The sequence below is a fragment of the Chiloscyllium plagiosum genome, unplaced genomic scaffold, assembly GCF_037043375.1.
Source record: "Chiloscyllium plagiosum isolate Xiang-an unplaced genomic scaffold, Cpla_swu_hap1 HiC_scaffold_3, whole genome shotgun sequence".
In the NCBI taxonomy this organism is placed as follows: domain Eukaryota; kingdom Metazoa; phylum Chordata; class Chondrichthyes; order Orectolobiformes; family Hemiscylliidae; genus Chiloscyllium; species Chiloscyllium plagiosum.
In genome coordinates this window covers 69,922,364-69,949,215 of record NW_028270141.1, presented here as the reverse complement: position 1 = coordinate 69,949,215, position 26,852 = coordinate 69,922,364, and the positions used below count along the sequence as shown (strand labels likewise).

At 40.3% G+C, this 26,852-nt stretch overlaps 2 protein-coding genes across 3 annotated transcripts in view; both read left to right on the top strand.

Moving 5' to 3' along the window:
- The window catches only part of LOC122539873 (venom phosphodiesterase 1-like), a 118,217-nt gene extending 113,589 nt beyond the window's left edge, over positions 1 to 4,628 (top strand). For both annotated transcript variants that reach the window (XM_087980188.1, XM_087980184.1), the window contains exon 25: positions 4,359 to 4,628. In XM_087980188.1, the coding sequence (XP_087836314.1) occupies positions 4,359 to 4,529 (171 nt within the window). In that variant the 3' untranslated portion in view covers positions 4,530 to 4,628. The remainder of the gene's footprint in view (positions 1 to 4,358) is intronic.
- A 6,285-nt stretch (positions 4,629 to 10,913) lies between these two features.
- Positions 10,914 to 26,852, top strand: part of LOC122544234 (ectonucleotide pyrophosphatase/phosphodiesterase family member 3-like) — a 148,676-nt gene continuing 132,737 nt past the window's right edge. The window contains exon 1 of the mRNA XM_043683314.2: positions 10,914 to 11,194. Coding sequence (XP_043539249.2) covers positions 11,051 to 11,194 — 144 coding nt within the window. The 5' untranslated portion in view covers positions 10,914 to 11,050. The remainder of the gene's footprint in view (positions 11,195 to 26,852) is intronic.

Genomic DNA, 26,852 nt, shown 5'->3' with positions numbered 1-26,852 from the left:
CCTTTCTGCGGCAAGGAATATGATTTATGTACATGGATGTCAAAAATCATTGCATAAAACTAATTTTAAACATAGAGCTTTGTATTTTTCTTGGTTCGGTAACTAATCTGAGACCTAAAATGATTGCATTTGACTTTGCGAAAAATAGAAAGATTTTACATTATATTTACAAAAACAAATCATAGTTTTATAGACAGATGAAGACCTTGATAATTTGCGAACTTGCTTGCTTCTGGTCTCAGCAGCATTCCTCACCTCGAATATTACTCTTGACTCTCATTTGGGCCTTCAACAGGCTATCCTGTGAAGATTCCTGAGATGCCTTTAAATATCCCAAACATTTACCCATTCCCATAACTTCCCTCAGACTGTAGAAATATTGCATTGGGCTGCAGGGATTTGTGGGATATATAAGCAGGCAAGAGGAGTATCCCTTTCAAGATCAATCTTGGTAGTTTAACTACTCTACTCTAAATTACAACCTACTGGTCAGAACTCAACCAGAATTCATTCCCTAAAATTGTCACAGCTCACTAGGACCATTGGGAATCAAATTTTGCTATTACCAGAATTGTCACAAAGGTTAAAGTTTTTAAAATAATGCACAAAATTCCCCAATTTATTTGATTTTCAGGCCCGTGATGATAAAAGGCATGGATCAGGCTTCTGTAGTGAATAAGAATTGTGACTTATTATTTATTAAACCATTAGCATATGACTCGACAAATTTAAACTCTAATCCTCTTGTAAACATCCCTCACTCCACAGGCACGTGCCCACACACACACACGCACACATACACACACAAACGTTGGTTGTGGGTGAAACAAAACTGGAAAGCAGTTCAGCCATTTCTATTAATGAGTTGTTGAGATGATCCTTGTGATTCTTATGCTGGTCAGAACATTGCTGCTTTTCTCCAGACACTTGTACTGGTTTACAGGAGACACAAGGTGGCTGGTTCACTTAGAAAAAGGTCTCTGACCTATCAGTTACAAGTTACAGCTTACAACAACTGCTGAAATGCTTTTCTGTAAATTTGACTAGAAGGGAACTTTGGAGATCAAAACACTCACCTCTGTATCTTGCTCCCAGCCCTAAGATGTTCAGTTACCTCAGAAACTATCACTAGGCTGATGAAAAGCTTTTGCCATTGACACTGGTCACTAGTCCATAGATCGACCAATGTTTCATTGCTAGCAACTACATATCTATACAGAACACCTCAACTCCAGTTCATCTACAACCATAATTACTGCTTATTCAAACAGCTACTTGCAAACATAATATTTGCTGGAAGTGTCAAGTGACTTGGTTTTCAAAACATGCAGTAATCCTTTAAAACTATGGTTTTAATATGGTTCTTCCTCATTTCAGCCCATAATTTTGAAAAGTATAAAAACAAACAGTCTTACAAAATACTTCACTTAAATATAATCTTCATAAACAATCAAAACTGTTTTCTGAAACACATTTTGTTGAGCAGAGTGTCCAGTTAGTATTTTAATGCAAAAGGATTTTGTGATTCAGGAAAAAGAAAGAAATGAACATTTGTTGTCACAAATGTTATCAATCCAATTTCATGAAGGAGATTGCAGAAGTATCAAACATTGTCAAATGATACAGCACGTTTCACCCATTGTGCATGTGCCTAAAATGAGTATCCAAGTTGTCCCTCCTTCCATAGCCCCGCAAATTGTTCCCCTTTACCTATTTATTCAATTTGCTTAGTCAGTTATAATTGAATCTGCATCCACCACACTTCTAGACAATGTATGACTCACAATTGTACAATGAAAAGAGCGTAAACATACTTGCCTGGAATTTCCATGAGTTGTCTGACAGGAAATTGACAGAACCTTATGGAAATATGATTACCATTCCACACTGCATCATCTTTTAAAATGCAAGCCAACTTCCTTTTTGCTCCTTCCATCTATGTGATTCATATGACAGCAATTTATATGTATTTAGCACCTATAACATAGTAAAACATCCCAAAATGCTCCAAAGGGGTATTATCAAGAGAAAATTGGGTTATGGAAGATGGCCAAAAGCTTGACAAAGAAGTAGATTTTAAGCAGTGTCTTAAAGAGAAGCTTTCTGGAGGATATTCCAGAGCTGAGAGCATTGGAAACTGGGACACGATTAAAATCAGAGATACTCATTAGGCCAGAACTGAAAAAGCACAGATATTTTAGAGGCCTGGAAGAGATTACAGAGTTAGGAAGGTGGGAGGATATGGAGAGACGAGAAATTTACAACAGAAGCTTTCATTAACAAGGCTTCAATGTAATTTGAAAGCAAAGGGTGACGGCTGAATGGGGCTTAGTGAGAGTGACCCTGGTGAGAGTTTTGGATGATTTCAGGTTTATGATGGTTAGAAAGCAGGAGGCCATCCATGAGTATGTTGAAATAGTCGAGTCTAGAATTATAAAAGAATGAAGATTTCAGCAGCAAAGATGTTAGTGCAGGGGAGAGAAGAATGATGTATTGAAGTGGAAAAAGATGGTGTAAGTAATGTTACAAATGCGTGGTTGGGATACTCAGCTTGGAGTCAAAGATAACACCAAGGTTGTGAGTAAACCACAGACAGTTGCCAAGGAGAGGGAATAATGTTGGCAATGAAATGGAGTTTGTGGTAGGGATTGAAACTATGCTGCCTTTCCAATATTTAGTTAAAGGAAATTTCTGCTCATTCAGTACAGTATGTAGGCAAGCAGTCTGACAAATTAGATACTAAATGGAATTTAATGCCCTTCTGGAGATTAGTTCTGAGAGGAAGAAGCTTTATGATCAGGCAGAAGGTGCAGAGTTAAGATCTTGTTGCATTTCAACTCGTCTCTAGGGATGGTTTGTCTTTTATCTGGAAGCCCAATGAGGCTGTTATGCCACTTAAGGGCTAGGTCAGGGCCTCATTCCACTGCTGGTATTTAACCACTGGTGGACTCACTGGTCAGGTTTGCCCATCACCTTTTTAGGACTGGTGATGGAGCGCAGAATGAATGGGGCCCTTATTCAAAGGCACTCTCTGCTTCATTGTGAGGTATGGCATTGGGAAAGTGTGTTTGTGTGTGTGTTTTTATGGGGCAGGCTGCAGGAAACCTTCTCCTTGCCTTTGTTTCCCCTACCCCAACCTCTCACCTTCAGCTGCTGACCCCCTCCCTAGAAACTCTACCCTGCTCCATTTACCTGACTCCTGAAGCCCCATCACCCGTCCTCTGTCTAGTTCCAATGCAATAATGGTAATGGCCATTGTTTCTCTGGTGTTGCCAGTCCAGCAGAATTGCTGGCTCCTAATTGGCCAACAGAATTTCAGCCCTATTGAGCTTTTGGTTCCATGGGAGTACAGACATTGGTGGGGTAAATGTTGGCTCCCGTCAGAAAATGCGGGTCTTCTGAATGAAAATAACGTGGGGCTCCCATCATTCACCAACTAGTGGGCATCCCTGCCACCACCAGTAAAGTTCAAGAGATAAGAGATGTTGCAGTGAGACTGAACTGGATGTGGCCAACTAATGGAATATATCTCTATGGAGTTGCCTGCAAATGAAAAATAGCAGGGCCAAAAACAAATCCTTGTGGATACCAGAGAACAAGGGTGTGAAGCCATTGTAGGTAATTCCCTATTGATTGCCTCAATAAGGATAGAGGAGAAAGTGAGAACTGCAGATGCTGGAGATCAGAGCTGAAAATGTGTTGCTGGAAAAGCGCAGCAGGTCAGGTAGCAGCCAAGGAATAGGAGAATCGAAGTTTCAGGCATAAGCCTGAAGAAGGACTTATGCCTGAAACGTTGATTCTCCTGTTCCTTGGATGCTGCCTGACCTGCTGCGCTTTTCCAGCAACACATTTTCAGCTCAATAAGGATAGAACCAAGCCAGGGCATTTACAGCAATTGGAAAATGACAGAAAGGTGTTGGAGGAGGATTGTATGGTCAATAGTGTCAGAGGCCACAGGCACATCAAGAGGGATGAGGAGAAATCATTCATCAATCATATTATTATTATTTTGTGGATTTATTGTATATTTTTTCCCTGTTCCATGCTCAAAACTGCCTTTTCTCACTTTCGTAACTTCATGATTCTGAAAAATGTTTCTTATCCACATGATGCATTCGTAAAATTCTATTTTATTCTCTCTTCCAATGTGTGCCATATTTATTCAATACACTAGTTTAAAGCTAGCTTTGTATTTAAACATTGTGAACGTGTATATTTTTTCAACTGTAAACAATAAATAGTAGTACCTTAACTTCATCTAACAACAGATGCTTTATCATAGGAATATTAACATTCTTAAACTGTAAAAGACAAAATAAATTTCTCAGTAGGTAATGAATCCTGTGTTCTTTTGGCAGAATAATAAAAAAGAATCCCAATGGATTGAAGAGCGAATCTGGGCTCATACAGCACGAGTGAGGGATGTGGAGCTGATCACAGGACTTGATTTTTATCAGGAGAGAAATCAGCCAGTCAATGAGATTTTACAGCTAAAAACATTTTTACCTGAATTTACACCTAACGTTTAACTATCATTCCAAAGAAAAATATTGTTAACTCGAACATCTGATGTTTCCTCTCTTGCAAATCTTCAACACTGATTTTATATAAAGTAATGAAATGATGAATTGATCTTTGATGTCTGTGAATTTAGAATTCCAGCATGCAAAACAAAACCCTGTTTTTTTGTAAGGTATTAAAATATTCTGTCATGTGTTTGGAAGTGATCTGAGTCATACCAGCACAGCATGCTCCTAGATATTTGCCAATGTTTGGGATGTGCTTTTTCAGTGCATTGTAACTACCTTTCAGAGTTAGCCTCCTTTCCATCCCAATTAATTTCCCCTGAGATGTGTAAATCATTCGAAGGAGGCAGCTAAAGATGTGACCCAGTGTTCCCACCCTCTGCCATTTGCACAGTACGACAGAGCATGTTTTGTGGGTTTGCTGAATGATAACATAATTGTTTCTGAGTGCTAGTTCCAGAGTTAGTGGTGAAATTCAAGCCTGTTGTACATAATTTTCAGGTGCAGAAGTGAAATTGCACAATTGCTTGATGCCATGATTAATGCCTGAACACTACTTGAATGAAATGCATTTCAGTCAACATACAGATACCCCAAACAACATTTTGAGTTCCTCTGAATTAAAGAAATTACTGAAAGATAATGATGTAAAGATATGTGTCTGAATTTTATCTTGCCTTAATATATGGCCAGGAGGAAATGATTACAAATGTTCCATAGTATGATTACTAACCTTGTTCGCTCACATTTGTCCTACCTCTCCCATTTTCTTCCACTCCAGGATCTATTTGAGGACTGCCATTAGTTCTGGTGCTTACCTGAATTCTATGTAGTGACTATCATGTATACTATTTAGGGGAATGTCCTACAACAACTCAGTAAGGCTTCTTTGGCAATCTCTCTCAGACCCACAGATTCCAGAAGCAAAACTTACAAGAACATGGCATTATAATTCTTTCCCCATCTCACAATAAAGAAAGCAAATTGGATTTATAAAGACGTGCTCTTTTCATACTGTCATATAGGGAGATATTCGAGTTTGGTGATGGGAGCATTACATGAAACCAATCCAGGCTCAACCAGGACTGTGAAGGAATATTCTCCATTTGCCCATTGGATGCAAATTCAACAACATTCAAGAAGCTCAACGGAATAAAGCAGTTCACACGAATGACAAACCACTCACCAACTTAAGTACCCATTTTCTTATATGTTTGTGATTACCATCTATACATGTACTATCTACAAGATGAACTGTAACATTTCTGAAGGATTTTTGGACCATCACTACTACTTGGAAGGGATCACTATGATTTCCAAGAGACATAAAATTCTGATTTATTCCTTCATTATCTCTTGGTTCAAGATTTGGGGATTCCCTAAACAACAAGGTTTAACTTCAGCAGTTCAAGAAGACAGTTCACCACTACCTTCTCAAGAACAACTAGGGATGCACAATAAATGCTGGCAATTCCAGAGACATCCATATCTGAAGAATTAAAATAAGGATGAGAAATTATGTCCTGGTTTGATATCACTTCAGCAATCAGTCGATGATGTCTCCAGATTGCTTATAGAATTATTGTTGTTTGAATTCTGCTTTTTGTCCTCCATAAATATATTTCAGAAATAGAATTCTGTAAATTGCTCTTGAAGATAAAAGCCATCAAAAAAATCATTAAATATTTGTGACAGCTTGCTTTCACGTATAGTATAAGTTAAAGATTAAGTTTAGGATTTCACTGATTGTATTGTGCAGTATGTTAGACATTGAAGTTTCAAATTAAGGACTCTGATTCAGATGCAGTGCCAATGGATGGAAGATAAATTTGTTCTACCGCCTGGCTGTATGAACCCCCCCACCCTGTGCTGCTGATTTGTAATAGTTCCTTGTTCAGCAGTACCTTCATTTCAAAATTTTCATCCTTGTTGTCAAATCTCTCATGGCCTCTTCCTTCCTTACCCCTTTAAGCTGCTCCACTTTTAAAATCCTCCTGTAACTCAATATTCCTCCAATTTTGTGCATCACAATTTTAGTTATTCCACCATTTGTGGCCAGTTCTTCAGCTGCCTAGGCCTTCACCTCTGGAACTTCCTTCCTAAACCTCATCTCACCCTGCTCCTTTAAGATGCTCCTTGAAATTTGCTGTTTTAACAAGGCTTGAGCTTATCTTTCCTAGTTTTTCCTCATTTATCTTGATGTGCAAGCTTGTTTGACATGAGTATTTTGAACAGTCTTGAGACATATTCCTCCATATCGCCTTCAATATAAATGCAAGTTGCTTTTCTATGTATTGACTGCATGCTTTCAAAGATTTAGCCTAAAACCTTCGTGTCGAGATAGTAACGAGGTCAGCCAGGTGATCTCATAGAAACATAGAAAATAGGTGCAGGAATAAGCCATTCAGCTCTTCGAGCTTGCACCACTATTCAATATGATCATAGCTAATCGTGAATCTCTTTCCCATTTTTTCTCAGAATGTAAACTATAAGTTTTCTGATTGCGGCTGTTAGTTTGGTCTAATCAGGAAGCCCTGGCTGACAGATATAAACTAGAGTGTCAAGGGTTCAATTGACTCTGAGAGTTGGCTCTGAGGGGGTCCGGTCAGTGTCAAGGACTCCCCAGTTGTAAGTAAAGGACGATTTGGTGACAGGATGACCTCTGTGAAGTTTAGATTAGATTACCTACAGTGTGGAAACAGGCCCTTTGGCCCAACAAGTCCACACCGACCCTCCGAAGAGAAACCCACCCTCCTATATTTACCCCCGACTAATCCACCTAACACTATGGGCAATTTAGCATGGCCAATTCACCTAACCTGCACATCTTTGGACTGTGGGAGGAAACTGGAGCACCCGGAGGAAACCCACGCAGAGACGGGGAGAATGTGCAAACTCCACACAGACAGTTGCCCGAGGCAGGTCTCTGGTGCAGTGAGGCAGCAGTGCTAACCACTGAGGAGAAAGTGAGGACTGCAGATGCTGGAGATCAGAGCTGAAAATATGTTGCTGGAAAAGCGCAGCAGGTTGGGCAGCATCCAAGGAGGAGAATCGACGTTTTGGGCATGAGCCGTTCTTCAGGAGCAATTCCTGAAGAAGGGCTCATGCCCGAAACGTCGATTCTCCTGCTCCTTGGATGCTGCCTGACCTGCTGCGCTTTTCCAGCAACACATTTTCAGAGCTAACCATTGAGCCAAGTTATTTCAGAGCTATAAGGAATATTGCAGATAGTCCAAAACTTAGGTGTTCGCAGGTCCCTGATAGGCAGATAATATGGTTAAGAAGGCATGTGGTGTACTTTCTTTTATTGGCTGAAACAAAGAGTGTAACAGGAAGGTTATGTGGTAATTGTACAAGACATTATTTAGATCATAGCCAGAGTACTATGCATCACTAATCGCTGCATTACAGGAAAGATATGACAATTTATTATTCATTCACATGATTTGGGCTTCACTGGCTGGACCAACAATTATTTCCTGCTAGTGTTGACACTGCAGGCACCATAGTTAAATCTCAGTTGCGCACCGGTTTAACTGCTGCCAGCCAGGAATTGCCCGTCACAATGCATTGCACTTGGAAAGGAAAGTCTGAAAGAAGCAAACTGACAATCTGCTTTGCAGACAGAGACCTGAAGATCCTGAGGAAGTGGGTGGTGGAGTAGAAAGACATGTTCTCTCTTATTCCAGGACTGCCAGAGGAGACCATGGCACCAGGCCCTGCCAGCCTGGTCCAAAGTTGCCATCCAGCTCAGTGCTGTTTCTATGGTTCAGTGGAAGGCGCAACATTTTTGCAAGAAGATTCATGATCTTCTGTGCTCCATTAGGGTATTTTCTCTCTGCTACTTCACACTCCCTCTTGGTCTACAACTGAATGAGTCACCACTTGGGCTCTTGAACTATCGTTTGCACTATTTTATGTAGCATCTTCCCTCAGTTGCTCACATTTAACCCATTTCCCTTAACTATTAAGCACCCCTGACATCTGTGCTTCTTATTCACTCACTCAAGAAACCACATCTTTCTTGCACTTGCACAATCACTATTGAATGTGTCAGTCCTTTTGGCTCACTAATCCTCTGATTGTCTCACTGCTGGAGGAAGACAGTCCACCATAAAGGCAAAGACAGGTGAAGAGGTGGCCAACATTCATCTCCTCATCCCTCCAGAGAGAGGATCCTTGAATGAATCAGAAAGAGACTGCTCATGTGAGAATACCAAGATTTCCATATCCTGGTAATCAAGATTAATTGTGATGTGATGCACTGCTCTCCCATTATCCCCACTGTGATGATATTCTCAACACGTTCAGGTTTTGATTCCTATTGCAAAACTTATTCTCTCTCTGTAAGGGCTCTCGTGTTTACATGTCTGGATGTCTCCATGGACAGGTTGACGGTTGTTATGGAGTACCAGTTCCATCAGCTCAATGGCTGGCAGAAATACAGACAGACCTGCACTCCTTGGCTGCAGGCATTGGTGTTCAGAGGCAAGGTGAGAGTAACACTTACATTTGGGACTAAATTGGGGCACTAGTCATTGAAGCGACACTAAATTTACAGTCTATAAATGATTTTATCCACCGCTGATCAGTTGGAGGCACGTCAATTCGGTCCCATCTGGTGTATTACACCCGATGCTGCTCCTACCTTCCTTTTTTGAGGACAACTGCATCTTTCTTCAACGACCATCACATTCCCTCATTGCTTGTTCCAGTGTGTAGACCACAGCATTCCAGAATTATGCAGCAGATTCTGTATGGACTGTATTGCAAGGGCCTCCCTCAGATCCAAGCACAGAACCTCATCTTGAGCAGGCCTATTGTTGCCATAGAATGGTCCTTGTGGTAAAATAGGCTGCATGTCTCCACCCTTGGCCTTAGTCAGGCAAAGGATGGTCACCCACTCCTTCAGGTCACAGATCCTGCTCCAGCAGAAACACAGTTCCACGATGATGTCCAGGCACATCCTCAGTATTTGACAGCACTCATCGATCTGGAAGGAATGGCATTGAGGATAATTCACTCGAAGCCTCCTGGTCCTCTTGTGCCTTCTGTGAGGACCTTTAGCTGCAACTCCTTTGTGTGGAGGCTGCTGGATGTTGGTGCTGGTCCTGGGCTTGCTATTACAGTGGCCATCATGAAGAGAACTACTGCAGTGACTAGATCCACAGCTGCTGGTTAAAATATGGGCAATGCCACCATAAAACAGATGAAGGGGGCAAGGCAGTCACTGTCTATGGACCATGCTCCAAAATGTCAGGGAATGTTGGCCAACAAGGAATGTCTGGGAGTATAGCAACCTGCATATTAAAGAGGTGAGATTAGATAATAATTGCATGTTCATACATGAAGAGACCCCTTGCTACTTACTACCAAGCTTCTCCTCTAGGCTTTGAAAACTTCGTCATATTTTTATTGGAGTCATAATCAGAGAGTTGTATGACATGGAAACAGACCCTTGGTCCAATTTGTCCATGCTAACCAGATATCTAAATTAATCCAGCCCGATTTACCAGCATTTGGCTCGTATTTAAAACATGCCTTTTAAATGTTGGAATCGTACCATCCTCCACTACTTCCTCTGGCAGTTCATTCCTTACACGCACTATCCTGTGTGTGAAGTTATCTCTCAGGTTCCTCTTAAATCTTTCCCCATCACTTTAAAACTATGCCCTCTAGCTTTGGACTTGTCTACTCTGAGGAAAAAAGATCTTGGCTATTTACCCTATCCATGCCCCTCATGATTTTATAAACCTCTTGACCTGAACACTCACATTTTCATTCCTCCCATATTTCATTCTTCCAAATTTCTCACCATTGCCCACATCAAATCACCTTATGGTCTTTGTATAGGTTTATACTGCATATAAAACAAAAACGTCTCATTTTAGGTAGAGGAGACAATAATAAATCAAAGATCAAAGTGAAAAGCAGTGATCAAATTCAAACCAACTAAGTCCCGGTCCTCTCTAACTAATGAAAGCTTATCGCAGCAAGTGCCTACTTTTGGATTTTATGAAAACAAGCTGTTAAAAATACCTCTGGGAATTTCAAAACGGGAGCATTTTGGACCTTGAAATTTTACAATTATTAAGCGTGAACAAGCCGCTGCCCATGCCTGTTTATCGGCTCAGTTACAAGTTTCTGACTTGCTGTTTAAACTCCCACTGTAAACAAAAAAAAATGGCGATTGCATTTCCAACTAAATGTCCACCAGACGGTCGCAAACACCAATAAGAGGTTTGCAACAGTGGAATGAGGACACAGTGGCCCTGGTTGCGCGCTGAAGTTGAATTCCACACTTTCGGCAAGACCTGCTTCCAGAGAGTGGTGTCATTGCCCGAACTGTCCACCCCCCCGGAGCAACCCTTCAGAAGGATTGGTTCATTCACAGCGAAGGGGGATGTACTGACGGCACCTTTCACACACACACACACAGCTCTTTCTCGCGTCTTGTCTCCTTTTTTATGTGGGTAGCAGTTGCACCGTTCTAGTCTTAACAAAAAGCTATAAAGTTGAGGGAGATGGATCCCGAGAAAGGCGGGCAAGGGTACAAAGCTCATTACTCCAACGAGGAGCAACAGGCGTCCATGCTGCAGGCAGGATCGGAGCCGACAGCGAAGAGGCGGAACCAGCTATGCAGCTCCAAGCGCCGAGTGATCTTTGTGGTGAGTGAGTGAGCAGGGAGTGCAACAGGGTCACCCAGGACACACACTCACATACACAGGGAGAGAGAGAGAGAAGCGATTCTGAGTTCACGGCAAAATCGTCCTGATATTCAACCCCACTGCCAAACTTTCTGGTCACTCAATTACAATGTGTTAAATAGCTGCAAATATACTTTAACAACCATTCGCAACAATGCAGTTAATTCAAATTAAAGTTTACTTTACAGTATTGGAATTATAATAGTTTTCTCTGCATTGGCAGCCGGGGAGCATTGTGAACTGGATACAAACGGTCTTTTAAACTGTTGCTAGCCCTGTTATTTTATAAGAGACAGTGAATATTTTATGCTCCAATCGTATTTAAACCCTCAGGTATGGGAATCTACAAATCATAAAATTGATTCATGTTCCCTCAATCCCAAGACAAGCCTCCAATTATGCATGTTCTTTGTATCTCCCAAAATTGGGAACCGAAAGTCACGTTTCATACAGCTTAGAATCCCTCCAAGCAGGCCTTTCGGTCCATCAAATCCTTATCCATGCTTGGAAGAGCATCTACACATCACCCTTTCCCTGTGAAGCTGCATTACCCATGGCTAACCTACCTAGCCTACACATCCCTAGATACTTTCAGCAACTTGGCATGGCCAATCTACCTAACTTGTATATCTGTTGGACTGTGGGAGGAAACCGGAGCACCCGGAGGAGACCAACGCAGGCATGGGGAGAATGCGCAAAGTCCACATAGATAGTCACCTGAGGGTGGAATCAAACCTGGGTCCCTGGTGCTGTGAGGCAGCAGTGCTAACCACTGAACTACCATGCTGCCCCTGGTTTCAGGTCTTTTAAATTTGTATAAATGGAATTTTCCCGGAAGCCTGCTGTGTAACTATTATTGATGTTAATACATTGTTATGAGTTCTGTTTTCTCACAGTTGCAAAGATTGCAGGCTATTAGACCATAAGATTCAGAGCATTCAGCCTGTCCAATGAGGTCATAAGTAGACAGGCTGGAGCTGGAAGAACACAGCAAGCCAGGTAGCATCAGGAGGTGGGGAAGTCGACGTTTTGGGTGTAACCTTTCTTCAGGTCCTGAAAAAGGATTACACCCAAAATGTTGACTTTACCATGTGCTGATGCTGCCTTGCTGTGTTCTTCCAGCTTCTGCATGTCTACTTTGGATTCCAGCATCTGCAGATTTTTTTTCACTCTTCAATGAGATCATGGCTGATTTGATCACCCCCCCCCCCCCCCCCCCCCCCTCCACTCCACTTTCCTATTTTTTCCCTATAAACCTTGATTTCTTTCCTGATTAAAAATAGGTCTAACTCAGCCTTGAATGTATTTATTGATCTAGTGTGAACAGCCCTGTGTGGTAAAGAATTCTACAGATGCACTATCCTCTGAGAAAAGAAATTCTTCCTCTGTGTGAAATGTGTGTTTGCTTATTCTGAGATTATGCATAATCCTAGTTTCTCTCACAAGGGAAAAAAACCTCTCCTCACCTCCCCTGTCAAGTCCTTTAAGAATTTTGTATGTGTCAATAAGATTGCCTCTCATTCTCCTAAGTTCTGAGGAGTATGGGATCAACCTCTCCTAATAAGATAGTGCATCCCTATCCCAGTTCAACCAAGTGAATCTTGGCTGGGCTGTGTCCAGGATTAGTACATCTTTCCTTAGATAAGGTGTCCAAGACTATTTACAATATTCCAGTTGTGGTCTAACCCGTGCCTTGTAAAAATTTAGCAATCTTTCATACACCATTCCCTTTGAAGGCCAACATTCCCTTTTACCTCCTGAACTTGGACGCTAACTGTTTCAGAGTCATGAACGAAGACTCCCAAATCAATCTGTTTTGTTGACTTTTTGCAGTCTTTCTCGATACGTGATTTGGAGATGCTGGTGTTGGACTGGGGTGTACAAAGTAGAAAATCACACAACACCAGGTTATAGTCCAACAGGTTTAATTGGAAGCACACTAGCTTTCGGACACCGCTCCTTCATCAACCACAACCACCTGATGAAGGAGCGACGCTCCGAAAGCTAGTGTGCTTCCAATTAAACCTGTTGGACTATAACCTGGTGTTGTGTGATTTTCTATTTTTTCCATACTAGTAATATTCTCTCCCCTATTCTTCGTGCTATGGTGTACATTATATTCTCTTTGCCAAGATTTTGCCTACTCACGTAACCTGTCTGCTGTATATCCCCCCCGCAGACTCTGTCATCCTCACTACTTGCTTCCCCATCTGTTTTTGTCATCCACAAAATTAATCGGGAGTGTTGCTACATCCTCACAGGATGTGCAGAGGAGTAGGTTACCTGGTCGCAGGAGACCCATGGTGCTTCTGGGTCTGCAATGCAGCTGGAGAATGGCGAGACTGTGTAATTGGGAAGACTGTGCTATCATAATGTTCTCCACCAACTTTGACTGACAGTGACAGGAGGATGTCTGACAGGCTAGCTAATGCTTGGTGTACATTCTCACTAGTGTTTTCCTGTATGTGGTTCCAAGATCATCCATGCTGACGCCTTCTTCAGCTTTGACTTACCATGCAAGATAGCAAGACGTGTCTGAACTTGTTGTTGAGCAAGAATACACTATCATCCTCAATACTCTCCAGTGTAACAGGCATCATGATGCTGAAGAATTCCAACTTTTCTGACCTGCTATTGTAGTGATAGTATTAATATGGCTGCTATAGTTCAGTTTTTGCTCAGTGGTAATCTCCAGAATGTTGTTAGTGTGGAATTCAATGATGGTTGGATTACATTTCAAGTGGTGATGGTTGGATTCTTGTTAGAGATGATCACTTGTTTGGCATGAATGATCCTTGCATTAATGGATTGACTGCACTTACGCCAAGTTTTGCAAGATTGTTATGCTTTTGGACTGTTTTACTGTAGGGTAAGATGGAGAAATGAAGTATGTCTTTGATCTGTTCTGAATTGGTTGTAAAAGGCTAAAGCAGGGCCCAGGTTGATGTATTGGGAAGCTGGTACTGGTACTCACACTTCTTGATATTGGCAGAAATAAATCTGCTAATATTTGATCTAGTGTTCATCTCTAAAGTCACAGGAAAGGATTAGAATTACAGGTTTTGGAGAACAGTCATACAACAAACTAATCATTTACTTCAAGATAGAATAAAGATGTGTTTTAAAAGAATAACTAATCAGAATTTCTGCCTGAATATGTGATCCATTTGGTCCACATTGCCATGGAGATGAGTTTTTCGAGGGGGATAATTGTTAGGAAGCCATTGAAAGATATTATTGAAACTTTCAGATGAGATTTCTGTCAGGATGTGGGAGAGACAGCAGCCACAGGCTAACTCTCAATGTTTCATCGTGCAAGAATATGGATACAATGTTGTTCTTGGATTGAAAAGACCACCTCATGGAGTTTCTAGTGTTGGACTGGGGTGTACAAAGTTAAACATCTCACAACACCAGGCTATAGTCCAACAAGTTTGTTTGAAAGCATTAGCTTTCGGAACGCTGTTTCTTTGTCAGGTGGTTGTGGACACACTTTTGTAGAGATTTGTGACAAGGCAGGAAGAATCGCTAGAGGGAGGACTCTGGAGAAAAGCCCTTACGGTGAAATACAGTCACAGACTTAAAAGTTACCACACTGGGAAAAGTATATAATGAAAGTAAATCACTGGAGCTAAAACTTCCTTTTTTAGGGTTGGTTCCGATAGAGTTGACTGTCTACCTCATGAACAGCATGACATTGAAGTGGGAGTTTTGGTTGAGTTAACAGAAGAGGAAAGTTCTGTATGGTAATTTAAAGTCTAAGTTGCATACACAGCAATGTTTATCAATGTCACTCCTAGTTTCCTTGTGAAAGTAAAAGTCTTAAAACATGAAATCTTATTGTATCGTCCATTCAACTATAACCAGATGTTCTACATGATTTTTAAATGTTACTGATCTCTATTGGGATAATTGACCTGCTCCTTTGGCTGTAAAGTCCAGTTCATGATGACTACAGCTTTGCCTTCACTGTTTAGTTGGGTGAAGAGGTGATAAAGTGATAGGTCACTATATCCTTTTTACTTCAGTTTTAGCTGAAGAATGAATGAACTCAAATCTCTGCTGTGATGCAGATTTTGAATGTTTAGTGTTTCAGAATTGTTGGAAGAAAATATTTGAATAAAAATGTCATTTGATCTCTTTAAGCAAGTGAATAAAAGTGAATATTGAATAAAATTACTCTGCAAGCTGTGATGATCTTCAATTATAGCAAATCAAGAGACATTATTCATTGACATCCAGTCTGAAATTGCCCATTCCAAATTTCCATGCTATACATCTCTATGATTCTGTGATGCGTAATTATACTTTAAACTGACCAATCAGTGTGTTTGTTTTTTATTTTAAAACCTTTGCCCAGTTATGCAAATTACATTTTTCCTTTCTTTCCAACACTTGCATCAGTCGCAACCACTAATTTTGAGATTTATAGTCCCCGCTGTGCATATTGGGCAATCTATAATGATGATAATGTAATAAACCAGTGTACTATACCAGTACTTAAGCGTAGTGGTATAATTTAATTTTCTGCAAATTGATTTAATTTCAATAATTAGGCACTGCACCAATGTAGTGAAGTTGCTCATTTTGCATTTCTAGATTGAAAATGAATAAGCAATGTTCACACCGTTCCAAGTGACAGAATAATGAGTACATCAACAATTTGAAATTCTGAATCATTTACTGATCGTGCTCATTGTTATGAAGCAAAGCAGAGAGAAAAATTAAAGACAATTATATATAGAGAATCAGTGTTTTATCAAGTGTCTTTTTTTATACATCAGTGGTTAGCACTGCTGCCTCACAGCGCCAGAGACCCGGGTTCAATTCCCGCCTCAGGCGACTGACTGTGTGGAGTTTGCACATTCTCCCTGTGTCTGCGTGGGTTTCTTCTGGGGGGTCTGGTTTCCTCCCACAGTCCAAAAATGTGCAGGTTAGGTGAATTGGCCATGTAGTGTTAGGTGCAGGGGTAAATATAGGGGTCTGGGTGGGTGTGTTTCGGCAGGTTGGTGTGGACTTGTTGGGCCGAAGGCCCTGTTTCCACACTAAGTAATTAATCTAATCTAATCTATGAGTTGATAAGTCAACTATATTTAAGAAAAATTAAAAGACCTGGCTCAGATGGTCAAACAACAGTGTTCCTTATAAAACAGAGCGAAAAACATTCTTGCTCATTTGAGCAAACCAGAGGAATTCTCGGGTAGGGCCATAAGATGGAGGTAGGTTAGGACTTAATCAGGATGTACAAGACCTGTTTAACTGTCCAAAATAATGTGTTTAATACAATTTGAGCAGCATCTTTGTAATTGGGAACAACTTGTATTTATCATGACTCCCAGAAATGTCACTGGACTAATGTTAACACTGCTTTCTTTCCACGGATGGTGCCAGATCCTGCAGTTTCTCCAGCAATTTGTATTTTTGTTTTTGTTTCAGATCTACAGCATCCTCAGTTCTTTGCTTTATTTGTGTGGTTTCAAGTCCAAGTCAAAGGAACAGGACTACAAAAGCTGAGGATTCTAAGATCCAGGTTAAGAATGGATAGCTAATATTTTGGTTCAGCCTTTATAAACTTGAGTAAATAAAAACCTCAGGTTTGCTTTGAGGAGCAAATGGAATAAGCACAGTTAAAAGCAATTCTATAAATCATCCTGTGTGAATGAGCTCTTTTTAAATTTCTAATTGGAATTGAGGTTTGGCTTCCATGAATGAAAATTCCTAAATCTTGTGAGAAATTCAGGATATTCAATGTGACCAAGAGGCCTGTGAGTGCAGGATGTGCCTCAGCTGTTGCCCTGTTGATGATTTTTAAGCTCGAGGGGTGACTTGGGGCATACAGCTGGTTAAATCTTTTCTGGGTTGCATATGTCAGAAGATCAACGTTTAGGCCAAATTCATAAGGGAGAAAAAGGCCACAGTGCAGATATCCTCAGGGTGTGTGTTATACTCAAACTGATGGGATAGAGCTAGGACTCATGGTTTATATCACCATAAAATGGAAGAAGTGAGTTGGATTCCTGTAGACTAAGTTAAAGGAACTACCGCAAATTTTTCAAAAGAACAGGACCTCAAAGGCAGTCATTTATGAATTACCCTGTCACATGTTTTTGAGTGTAAGGATCTGGCAGATTAATGTGGTTAGAGACATGGAACAGGAAGCAGGGCTTCAGATTCCTAGCACATTGGGATTAGGTCAGTAGCAGAAGGGACCTGTTCAAAATAGCATCATCAGATCAGAGATTCATATCCTCGAGCAGATTTTTTAGTACAAAAAGGAGAGTACTTTGGGATGTGTTTGAATGACTGTTGTTGACTATTTTGTTTTTCCTGTTTATACTTAGGCAGGTAGTGATTCTGGCCACAGTCTTCCAATCCTTTCGCTAATTGACGGGGTCAAAGGACGAGAGAATTGCAAATGCTCCACCTTAATTCAAAAATGTGGGGAGGGCAATCCAGAGCAATGACAGGCCCGTAAGTTAAAGGAGCCTGAGATGTAAAAAGGAAAGTGAATGCAATGCCATCTCTGGTACAGAAGCAAAATAAAGAGATTGCAAAAAGATTGGATTCGGAAATAGAAAATGTAGTTTGGGGTTAAATCTTACCCTGCTCAGAACAAATATCATCATGGGAAGTGATGCAATATCTTGTGATATTGCTTTCTCCTGCGGCCTATTTTAAGATTAAGCCACAGTAAAATATTTCTTAAATAAGTTAATGTTTTTCTTGACTCAGTCAAGAATCTGACCAGCTCAACCTCGAATATATTTGGTGACTCAGCCTTCACTGTGTATTGGGGAGAGAGCCACAAGGACTTCTGAGACCTTCTGAGAAAAGAAAATTCTTCTTATTCCATCTTAGAAAGACCCCACATTTTTAAACTGTGCCCCTTGTTTAAGATTCTTACATTAGAGGAAGTATTCTTCCAACAGCTACTCTATTAAGCCCCCTTAGAACCTTGTGTTTTAATACAACCATCTCTCAGTTTTCTAAACTCCAATGAGTAAAAACCTAGTCTGCTCAATGTTTCCTCACAAAACAGCCTCTTCTGCCAAGGTTCCGCCTATTCAATCATTTCTGGATTGCAAGTACAGTCTGGACCTCTTTAAATGTCCAAGAGAGCACATACAGTATATACTCGTGTATAGGTTGAATTTTGAAGATGGGTTTTTTTTTCAGCTTAAATTAGGGGACTGACTAATACACGGGTACAAGTTTTGAGGGGCTGAAATTCATGCTGCAGTTCAAAATACCTGTGTTATTAGCAAAAGCCGATTTGATCGCACAACTAACCCTGGGTAAAGAAGAAAAACAGAATGAATTACAGTAAAGGTAACGACTACATAAAAGCAAGAGGCTGGTAGGAAAATTTAACATGTCAAAGATTCATTGAAATCCTGCAAAATTACATGGTTCAACATCATGCCTGGTATAATGGCACATTTAAAATGAAACATTTTAATAAATTCTGAACATGTAAGCATCTTGAACGTTTCTGCCAAATTCTTCCGTTTCACTCCCATTTATTCTCATATGTTATGAACCTCAGCAACATTAACACATTTGTTAAAGTATTAAAGATATACCAGTATGTAACTAATATATCTCACTTGCATTCAGATATACTGGCACAAATAAAATGATTAACTTTTTAACGATCTTAGCTTTTGGAGGTATAGTGAACAAAATGGAGGTATAGTGAACAATAAGTACTGATAGACTTAGTAACGGTCTGAATGAATGATTCCACCAAAACGTGCTGTAGTAAACCAAGTGCGGTAAATAGAGTTACGAATGAATGAACAGAGGTGCAATATAATAAACAAAGAGCGATGAATAGAGTTACTGGTATGAATGAATGAATGCAATTTAATGCAATATAGTAGGGTTGACTTATACACGAGATGTATGGAAAATTCAAGATGTTTTGGCCAAAAATAAGGGGTCGACTAAAACATGAGATTGACTTATATGCGAGTACATATAATAGTAGGAGAAAGTGAGGTCTGCAGATGCTGGAGATCAGAGCTGGAAATGTGTTGCTGGAAAAGCGCAGCAGGTCAGGCAGCATCCAGGGAACAGGAGAATCGACGTTTCGGGCATAAGCCCGAAGAAGGGCTTATGCCCGAAATGTCGATTCTCCTGTTCCCTGGATGCTGTCTGACCTGCTGCGCTTTTCCAGCAACACATTTCCAGCTACATATAATAGTACTCTAGGTGAGATCTTGACCATGCATTGTTCAGTTGTAGCAAGATCTGCCTAATCTTATACACCAAACCCCTTGCAGGAAAGATTAATATTCAATATAAAATCCAAAAGAACTGTGAATGCTGTAAATCAGAAATAAAAACAGAAATCGCTGGAAAAGCTCAGCAAGTCAAAATATGCCAACTCATATGTTGGAACATCTGGATCCTTCTCTACTGTAGCAACCTGTAGTCTGATTCTATTCAAATAATACTCTATTCTTCCTCCCAAAATAAGGAACAGATCATTTTCACCACATTATATTGCACTGCCAACATTTTGGCTATCATTTAACCTATTTATCCTTTTGTTGACTCTTTGCATCATAAAATTGGCTGCAATCCAATTTGTCCCTTCATCTATCTCATTCATAGAGATCATGAAATATATTTGCCAGTGGTATTTTTTCTCGAGATTAAATTGCTGATGGAAATATGATTGGTGTTCTAAAAATTTTAGACTCAACTTCCTTTTAGAAATATAATATGTAAGTATATCGCAGCTCACCCATTCATTGACGTATTCACTTGTAGTGTTTGAGTGAATGCATGTGCATGCATATTGGACTCCCCCAAGGATGATGCCTTTGGAGAAGGAAAAATTGGCACTTGCGACTTTAACTGTTGATGATTTGACACTCACGTAAAAAAAATATAGAATTCACATTGGATCATGCATGTCAACAAGCTGACGTGCTTTGGAAGCTGAAACACTATTTTTCACACTGTGGTCTTATAACTACCATCACTTCTGTTTATTCCACATTGAAACATGAGGTACTTCCTATAGTCAGTTAGATTCTCTGCAGTGTAAAGTGATTGCAATTTCAGAAAATGGCTTGTAAAGTAATTTTGAGCCCCAATTGTGATAGTTATGTAGATCCCTCACATTATTACAGTTATTCACAAACAGCCACAATCTGCCATTCTTTGGTGAGCTTGCTGTCAAACTCCAAACTTCACAATTTGATACCTACAGCTAGATCTCATTGTGGCTACTAGCTATCGAACTCAAAATAGCTAACTGAATTAAGGTGTAAAAATTACAACATTTGAGAAAAATTGAATGCTAGTCCTCTTCTACAAAATGAACCATCTCTAATGACTATTAAACTTTGAATGTTCATCATGTAAAGATATTAATCTAATACTCAACTCATTACTTTGGTCTTTCTATCGTTTTGAAGATATTTTCATGCTTTACTTTGAAAAGTTGATTGTAAAACTTACCTCAATTCAGCCTTTGACTTAAAGTGAATTTATTGTGAGATCAACCTTTTGTCATCATCTTGATTTTTGCATTTTCCTGATGAGGTACTTAACAATATGAAAAATGGAATGTAAATTCATAATTTTCCAGTGATATTTGTACTGTAGGTTGTATGTGAACTGAGAGATTGCCTGATTTAACAATATCAACAGATAAAATAATTGTGCTGTTGTATCATTGCCCAGTAACTAATAGTGCAATATGTCTGGTTTCCTTTCTAAAATATTTGATATCTTCAGATCAGCTAAAATGTGATCCATGATAAATGTAATCCTTGAAAGTAGCCCTCATGCAATGGATAATCATTGTGGCAAATCTTTTTGAATTCAGTGCAACCACTTAGAGGTTGGAGAACTGAATTAATCTCTAGTTCGTCAGGAGTAAGAAACAAGTTGTCATTTTGCTGTGCACCTCTGAATATGAAGTTTTAAACAAATTAGAAAACATTGTCAGGAAATAACAGACTGCTGCTGTTTTAATGCAAGTTTAAAATCATAATTTTTTTAATAGAAAGGCAGTTATTCATCAGGTTTCTGGAAGCCCACATCAGTTGATAGACTAGTCAGTTTACTCTGAATCTTGCATCATGAACAGGGCCAACATTCTCCTGTGGCTTACTGACCTGATATGTGTTGAGTTGATTGATGGTTGTATTACGATAGCAACCAGGGCAGGAGGGGTCTATCGGCACCACCTCCACCTTCCCCTTAGTTATTTGCAGCAAAGATTGTGTTCTTTTTAGTGCAAGGTTAAAGTATAGTTGATCAGAAACAGTAAGGAACCAATTAAAAGGTTTTCTTGAGTGAATGAAAAGTCAATATTAATTTTTGCTAACCTTGAGAAAATTAATGCGATGCAATGTCAGACATGCACAAAGGCACTAAAGAAATACCATCCAGTTCAAGAGAAATGAAAATGAAAATGAAATAGACGTTAAGGTGTTAGGAGTATCAATGTTTTAACCTGAGACTACAGTTACTTAATAGATGTCTGTATCTTAGCAGTATTTTGTGATGGTTTGATTTTCTCTGCTGCTTGTTAATGCATGAGACTGTGGTTAGATTTTTAGCCTGGATTTAGTATTTTGTTGAAGGTATGAAGTGATGAAAATAGTGCAAAGATGAGCAATATGGCTGATCCTAAAATCAGATGACAATTGTATGGAATAGATTTTTTAAAAGTTAGACTTTTTTATTTTTGGAAAGGTGAAGTGAATTTTCCTAAAGTGAAGACACCAAGTTGAATAAAAAGTATTTTTCTTAAGTTAAACAATGATCTCAGAGCAAGGGGACATATGTTGAACTCTTAAAGACAATGCGAAGGCTAAAATAACAGAAAAGGCTGAAAATAGACAGCAGGTCAGTCAGTATGAGTGAAGAGGAAAATCCAATTATCAGTACTTATCTGTAGATTCTTTCTTATCTTTGTACAATTGCCGATTGAATTCTTGTGAATTTGCAGCACTTTGTCTTTACTCACCATTTGCATTTTTTTTTTCTTTTTATTTCATAAGCTGAAGCCTGAAAGCCAAAAACCTTGGTCATAGAGTCATACAGCATGGAAACAGACCTTATGGTCCAACCAGTCCATGGCAAATGTAATCACAAACTAAACTAGTCACACCTGTCTGCTTCTGACCCACATCCCTCCAAACCTTTCCAATTCAAAAATCTATCCAAATGTCTTTTAAACATTGTAGTTGTACCACATCCACCACTTCCTCAGGAAGTTTATTCCGGATGCAAACTACTCTCTCTGCTTTTCAAAAAAAAAATTGCCCCTCATGTCTTTAAATTTCTTTCCTCTTTCCTTAAAAATGTGCCCTGCAGTCTTGAAATCCATCATTCTTGGTACCTACCATTAACCCTTTCTAGATACCTCATGATGTTATAGACTTCTATACGGTCACCTTTCAGCTTCCTACACGCCAGTGCAAAACGTCCCAGCCTATTCACCTTTCTTTATAATTGAAATCTTCCATACCCAGCAACATGCTGGTAAATCTGTTCTTAACCCTCACCAACTTAATAATATCCTTCATTAACCAGTGAGATAAATAGATGCAGTATGGATAGCTTCGAACAGACAGAAACTCTCGAGCTGTTGAAAGGACATTTGGATGCTGTTATTGGGAACCCAGGAACCATGTGTTCCTATGGAAGGATGCAGTGAATAGACTGAATGACAGGGTTATGAAATTTGCTGGCTTTGATTGGCTGGCAGCTCTCTGAGGTGGGAATTCTTCCTTGATGTGGGCAGCAGTCACAACACGGCCTGATGAATGCTCAATAGCTATGAGGAGACCTTGTCATGGCAGATCTCAAACTAACCTCAAATGCATTTTGGTCTGTTTTGGTGAATGGGTTTAATAAATAGCAAGGTAATTCTTTCCAGATCCATGATTTCAAACCAGAATATGTAAGAGAATGGATGACTGAAGACATCCGGAAGTGTCAATGGACATTTGTTTATATGGAGGGGAGGAGTTACATGAAAGCAGAGAGAAAATAATGAATGGTGCTTACTTGCTTTTGGGTTGAGAATAATCAAAGGATTATTTGAGTTGAGGAAGATCCAAAGATTGGAAAACTTTTAGGCAGTTCAAAGAAGAGCTGACTGGAGTCAGATGCCAGTATAGTCTCTCCTAGAAAGAAGAATATTATTCAGAGCAGATAAGGAAAGAGTGTAGTTTGTGAAATTTCAGACTGGTGTGCTTGGTTAGAAATCTGCATTGGTTATTCAAAGCTTAGAAAGTCCAGGACCTCAGCTGTGTTCAAAGAAAAAGCTTCATAGCTCACAGACAATTACAGAGAAACGAGCAGTTTAAGTCAATCCTACATATTTGATGGTGAAAGGAAGTTTTTGGGTTTTTTTTTGAGTCAGTGGTGCCTGAGAATAGATGGGGTCTTGGTTAGCAGTTTTTAAAAAAATGTTTAAACTTGTTATATTTAGCTTGTTTTATTTTTATATCTTGTGAGTAATAAACCTCTATTTTATTGTCAAAACCAAACCTGGAGCCTTATGTGTTTATTTCAATGAAAGATCACCACATTAAGTTAGAAAATGAATCTTTAACACCAGATTTTTTTTGGGATCTGATTTATCCAATATTAACACAATTTTTTTGTACAGCATGACCTTTATAATTACTTATTATACCTGTAAGCTGAAATTTTACAATGTGTGCAAGGGCACCAAGCTCGTTCTGTACTGCAGGATCTCTGTCTCTCTATCTCTCTCTGTCTCTCTATCTCTCTCTGTCTCTCTATCTCTCTCTGTCTCTCTCTTTAAGGAATATTCTGCTTTCTATTGATGCCAAAGTGGATATCCACATTTTCCCAAATTATTGTCCATCTATCACATTTTGTCCATTCACTCAATCTGTCCATCATAGAGTTTTTTTGTACCCTCCTCACAAAATTGCTTTTTGATATATCTTTGTACATCATAAATTTGCTGACATGACAATCCAGTTTCCTCATCCAAATCACTAATTTATATATTTATTAGTTGAGATGTCACTGTTATTTGCCCAAGTCCTCTGTTAATGCTAATATATCACCCCAACATCATAGGGTCTTGTCTAAGAGTCATAGAGATGTAGAGCACAGAAACAGATCTTTGGTCCAACTCGTCCATTGACTCATTTGCCTGCATTTGGCCCATATCCTTCTAAGCCCTTCCTTTTCATGTACCCATCCAGATGCCTTTTAAATGTTGTAATTGTACCAGCCTCCACCACTCCAGCTCATTCCATAGACACACTATCCTCTAAGTGAAGAAGTTGCCACTTAGGTCCTTTTAAACCTTTATCCGTCTCACCTTAAACCTATGTCCTCTAGTTTTGGACTCCACTAACCTCGGGAGAAGATTTGTGTAGTAACTTTTAAGTTGCATCATATTAAGTGCACTCCATCTATTGGTTCCTCTTTATAGACTTTCTTTTTCAGATATTCAAAGAGCACTAATAATATTTTGTTTAACTTAGTCCTTCACAGAATATGGGCAGTGCTGGCTAAGCCAGTATTTATTGCCTGTCGTTAAATGCCCTGTGACTGAGAGGTGGTACTGTAGTGCTAATTACTGGACAAATAATTCAAGACCTAAACAAAAGAAAAACAAAGAACTGTGGATGCTGGAAGTCAGAAACAAAATCAGAAATTGCTGACAGAACTCAGCAGGTCTGGCAGTACATGTGAAGACACAGCAGAGTTAATATTTTTGGGTCCAGTGATCCTCCTTCAGACCAGATTGTAGCTAGGAAAAGATTGGTGTATATGCTGAAGGTGGGGTTGGGGGAGGGAAGAGGAGTTAAAGCTAGGTGAAGACAGAATCCAAGAAAAGAGAACAGCAATTGGTCAGGCAAAGGAATGGATAAAGGTCAACCTAAGAGAATCATTAGCTGCTAATGGGCACCATTACTGGCTGACAGTGGGTTGTTTATGGTAGCAGCGACTGAGAGAAAGTGAGGACTGCAGATGCTAGAGAGTCAGAGTGGAAAAGTGTGGCTGTGGGAAAGCACAGCAGGTCAGGCAGCACCCGAGGAGCAGGAGAGTCGACATTTTGGGCATAATGTTTCTGATGAAGGATTTATGCCCAAAACGTCGATTCTCCTGCTCCTCAGATGCTGTACTTTTCCAGCGCTCCACTTTTCGACTCTGTTTATGGTAGCAGTCCATGTCATGACAAATCCTGGTGTGTGGGGAAAGAACATGGGCAAAGGTGCTCAAGCCCTAAAACTATTGTACTTGAATAGGGTTCATTTCCGCTTGGGTACTCTGCAATCTTCAGGACTCAATATCAAGATCTCACACTGGCTGAAGTTATGAAGGATTCTCCTTCTCAACGTCCCCTCTTGTGGTGACCCTCGCGTTAACCTATTACCAGTTGTGTGTCTCTAATGAGAGATCAGCCCTCTGATCTGGTAAGACTTTGGCAACTTTATATATTTGTCTACTGCTCTCTTACAAAAAAGCATCTTGTTAACTAAGACATGCTTCTTCTGTTCAGACATTGCAATGTCTCGACTGTGTCCATTTTCTGTATTGTTGATTTTTTTTATTTCAAAAATATACTATATTCATAAAATACTTTGATAATCTGTACAACTGGACATGCCATACATATGTAAACATTCCATTTGTTTTCATACCGAAAACAGAGTAATCATTTCTATTTACAAGTCTGTACGATTACATTTTTAGCTGAGGCGTCAGCAGAGCCCAAATGACTGCGTGGGCCCCCTGTTCTTCTTTAGGCAGGCAGATGTTACACGGTGGTCTTTCCCCACCACGCCTTGGCAGCAGCTGCCCCAAGCTTCAGCGCGTCTCTCAACACGTAGTCCTGGACCTTGGAATGTGCCAGTCTGCAACACTCAGTCGGGGTCAACTCCTTCAGCTGGAAGATCAACAGGTTTCGGACCACCCCGAGAGTGTCCTTCACCGAGTTGATGATCCTCCAGGCGCAGTTGATGTTCGTCTCTGTGTGCGTCCCGGGGAACAGGCCGTAGAGCACGGAGTCCCACGTCACGGCGTTGCTCGGGACGATCCTTGACAAACACCACTGCATTCCTGTCCAGACTTCTTCCAGAAGGAGGTGTGTGACAGTCTCGTCCCCCCCCGCAGCCGCTTCGAAGGCAGCGTGCAGTGCGGCTGAGAGTCCGGGCGTGCATAAAGGATCTCACAGGCAGAGCCCTTCTCACCACCAGCCAAGCCATGTCTTGGTGCTTGTTGGAAAGTTCTGGCGATGAGGCATTCTGCCAAATGGCTTTGACAGTCTGCTCAGGGAACCGCTCGACAGGATCCGCCCCCTCCTTTTCCCGAAGGGTCTCAAGGACACTACATGCTGACCACTTCCTGATGGACTTGTGGTCAAAGGTGTTTTTCTTCATAAACTTCTCCACGAAGGACAGGTGATACGGAACGGTCCAACTACTCGGAGCGTTCCGCGGCAGCGAGGCCAGGCCCATCCTTCGCAACACCGGGAACAGGTAGAACCTCAGTACGTAGTGACACTTGGTGTTTGCGTACCAGGGATCCACACACAGCTTGATGCAGCCACACACAAAGGTGGCCATCAGGTTGAGGGTGGCATTGGGCGTATTTT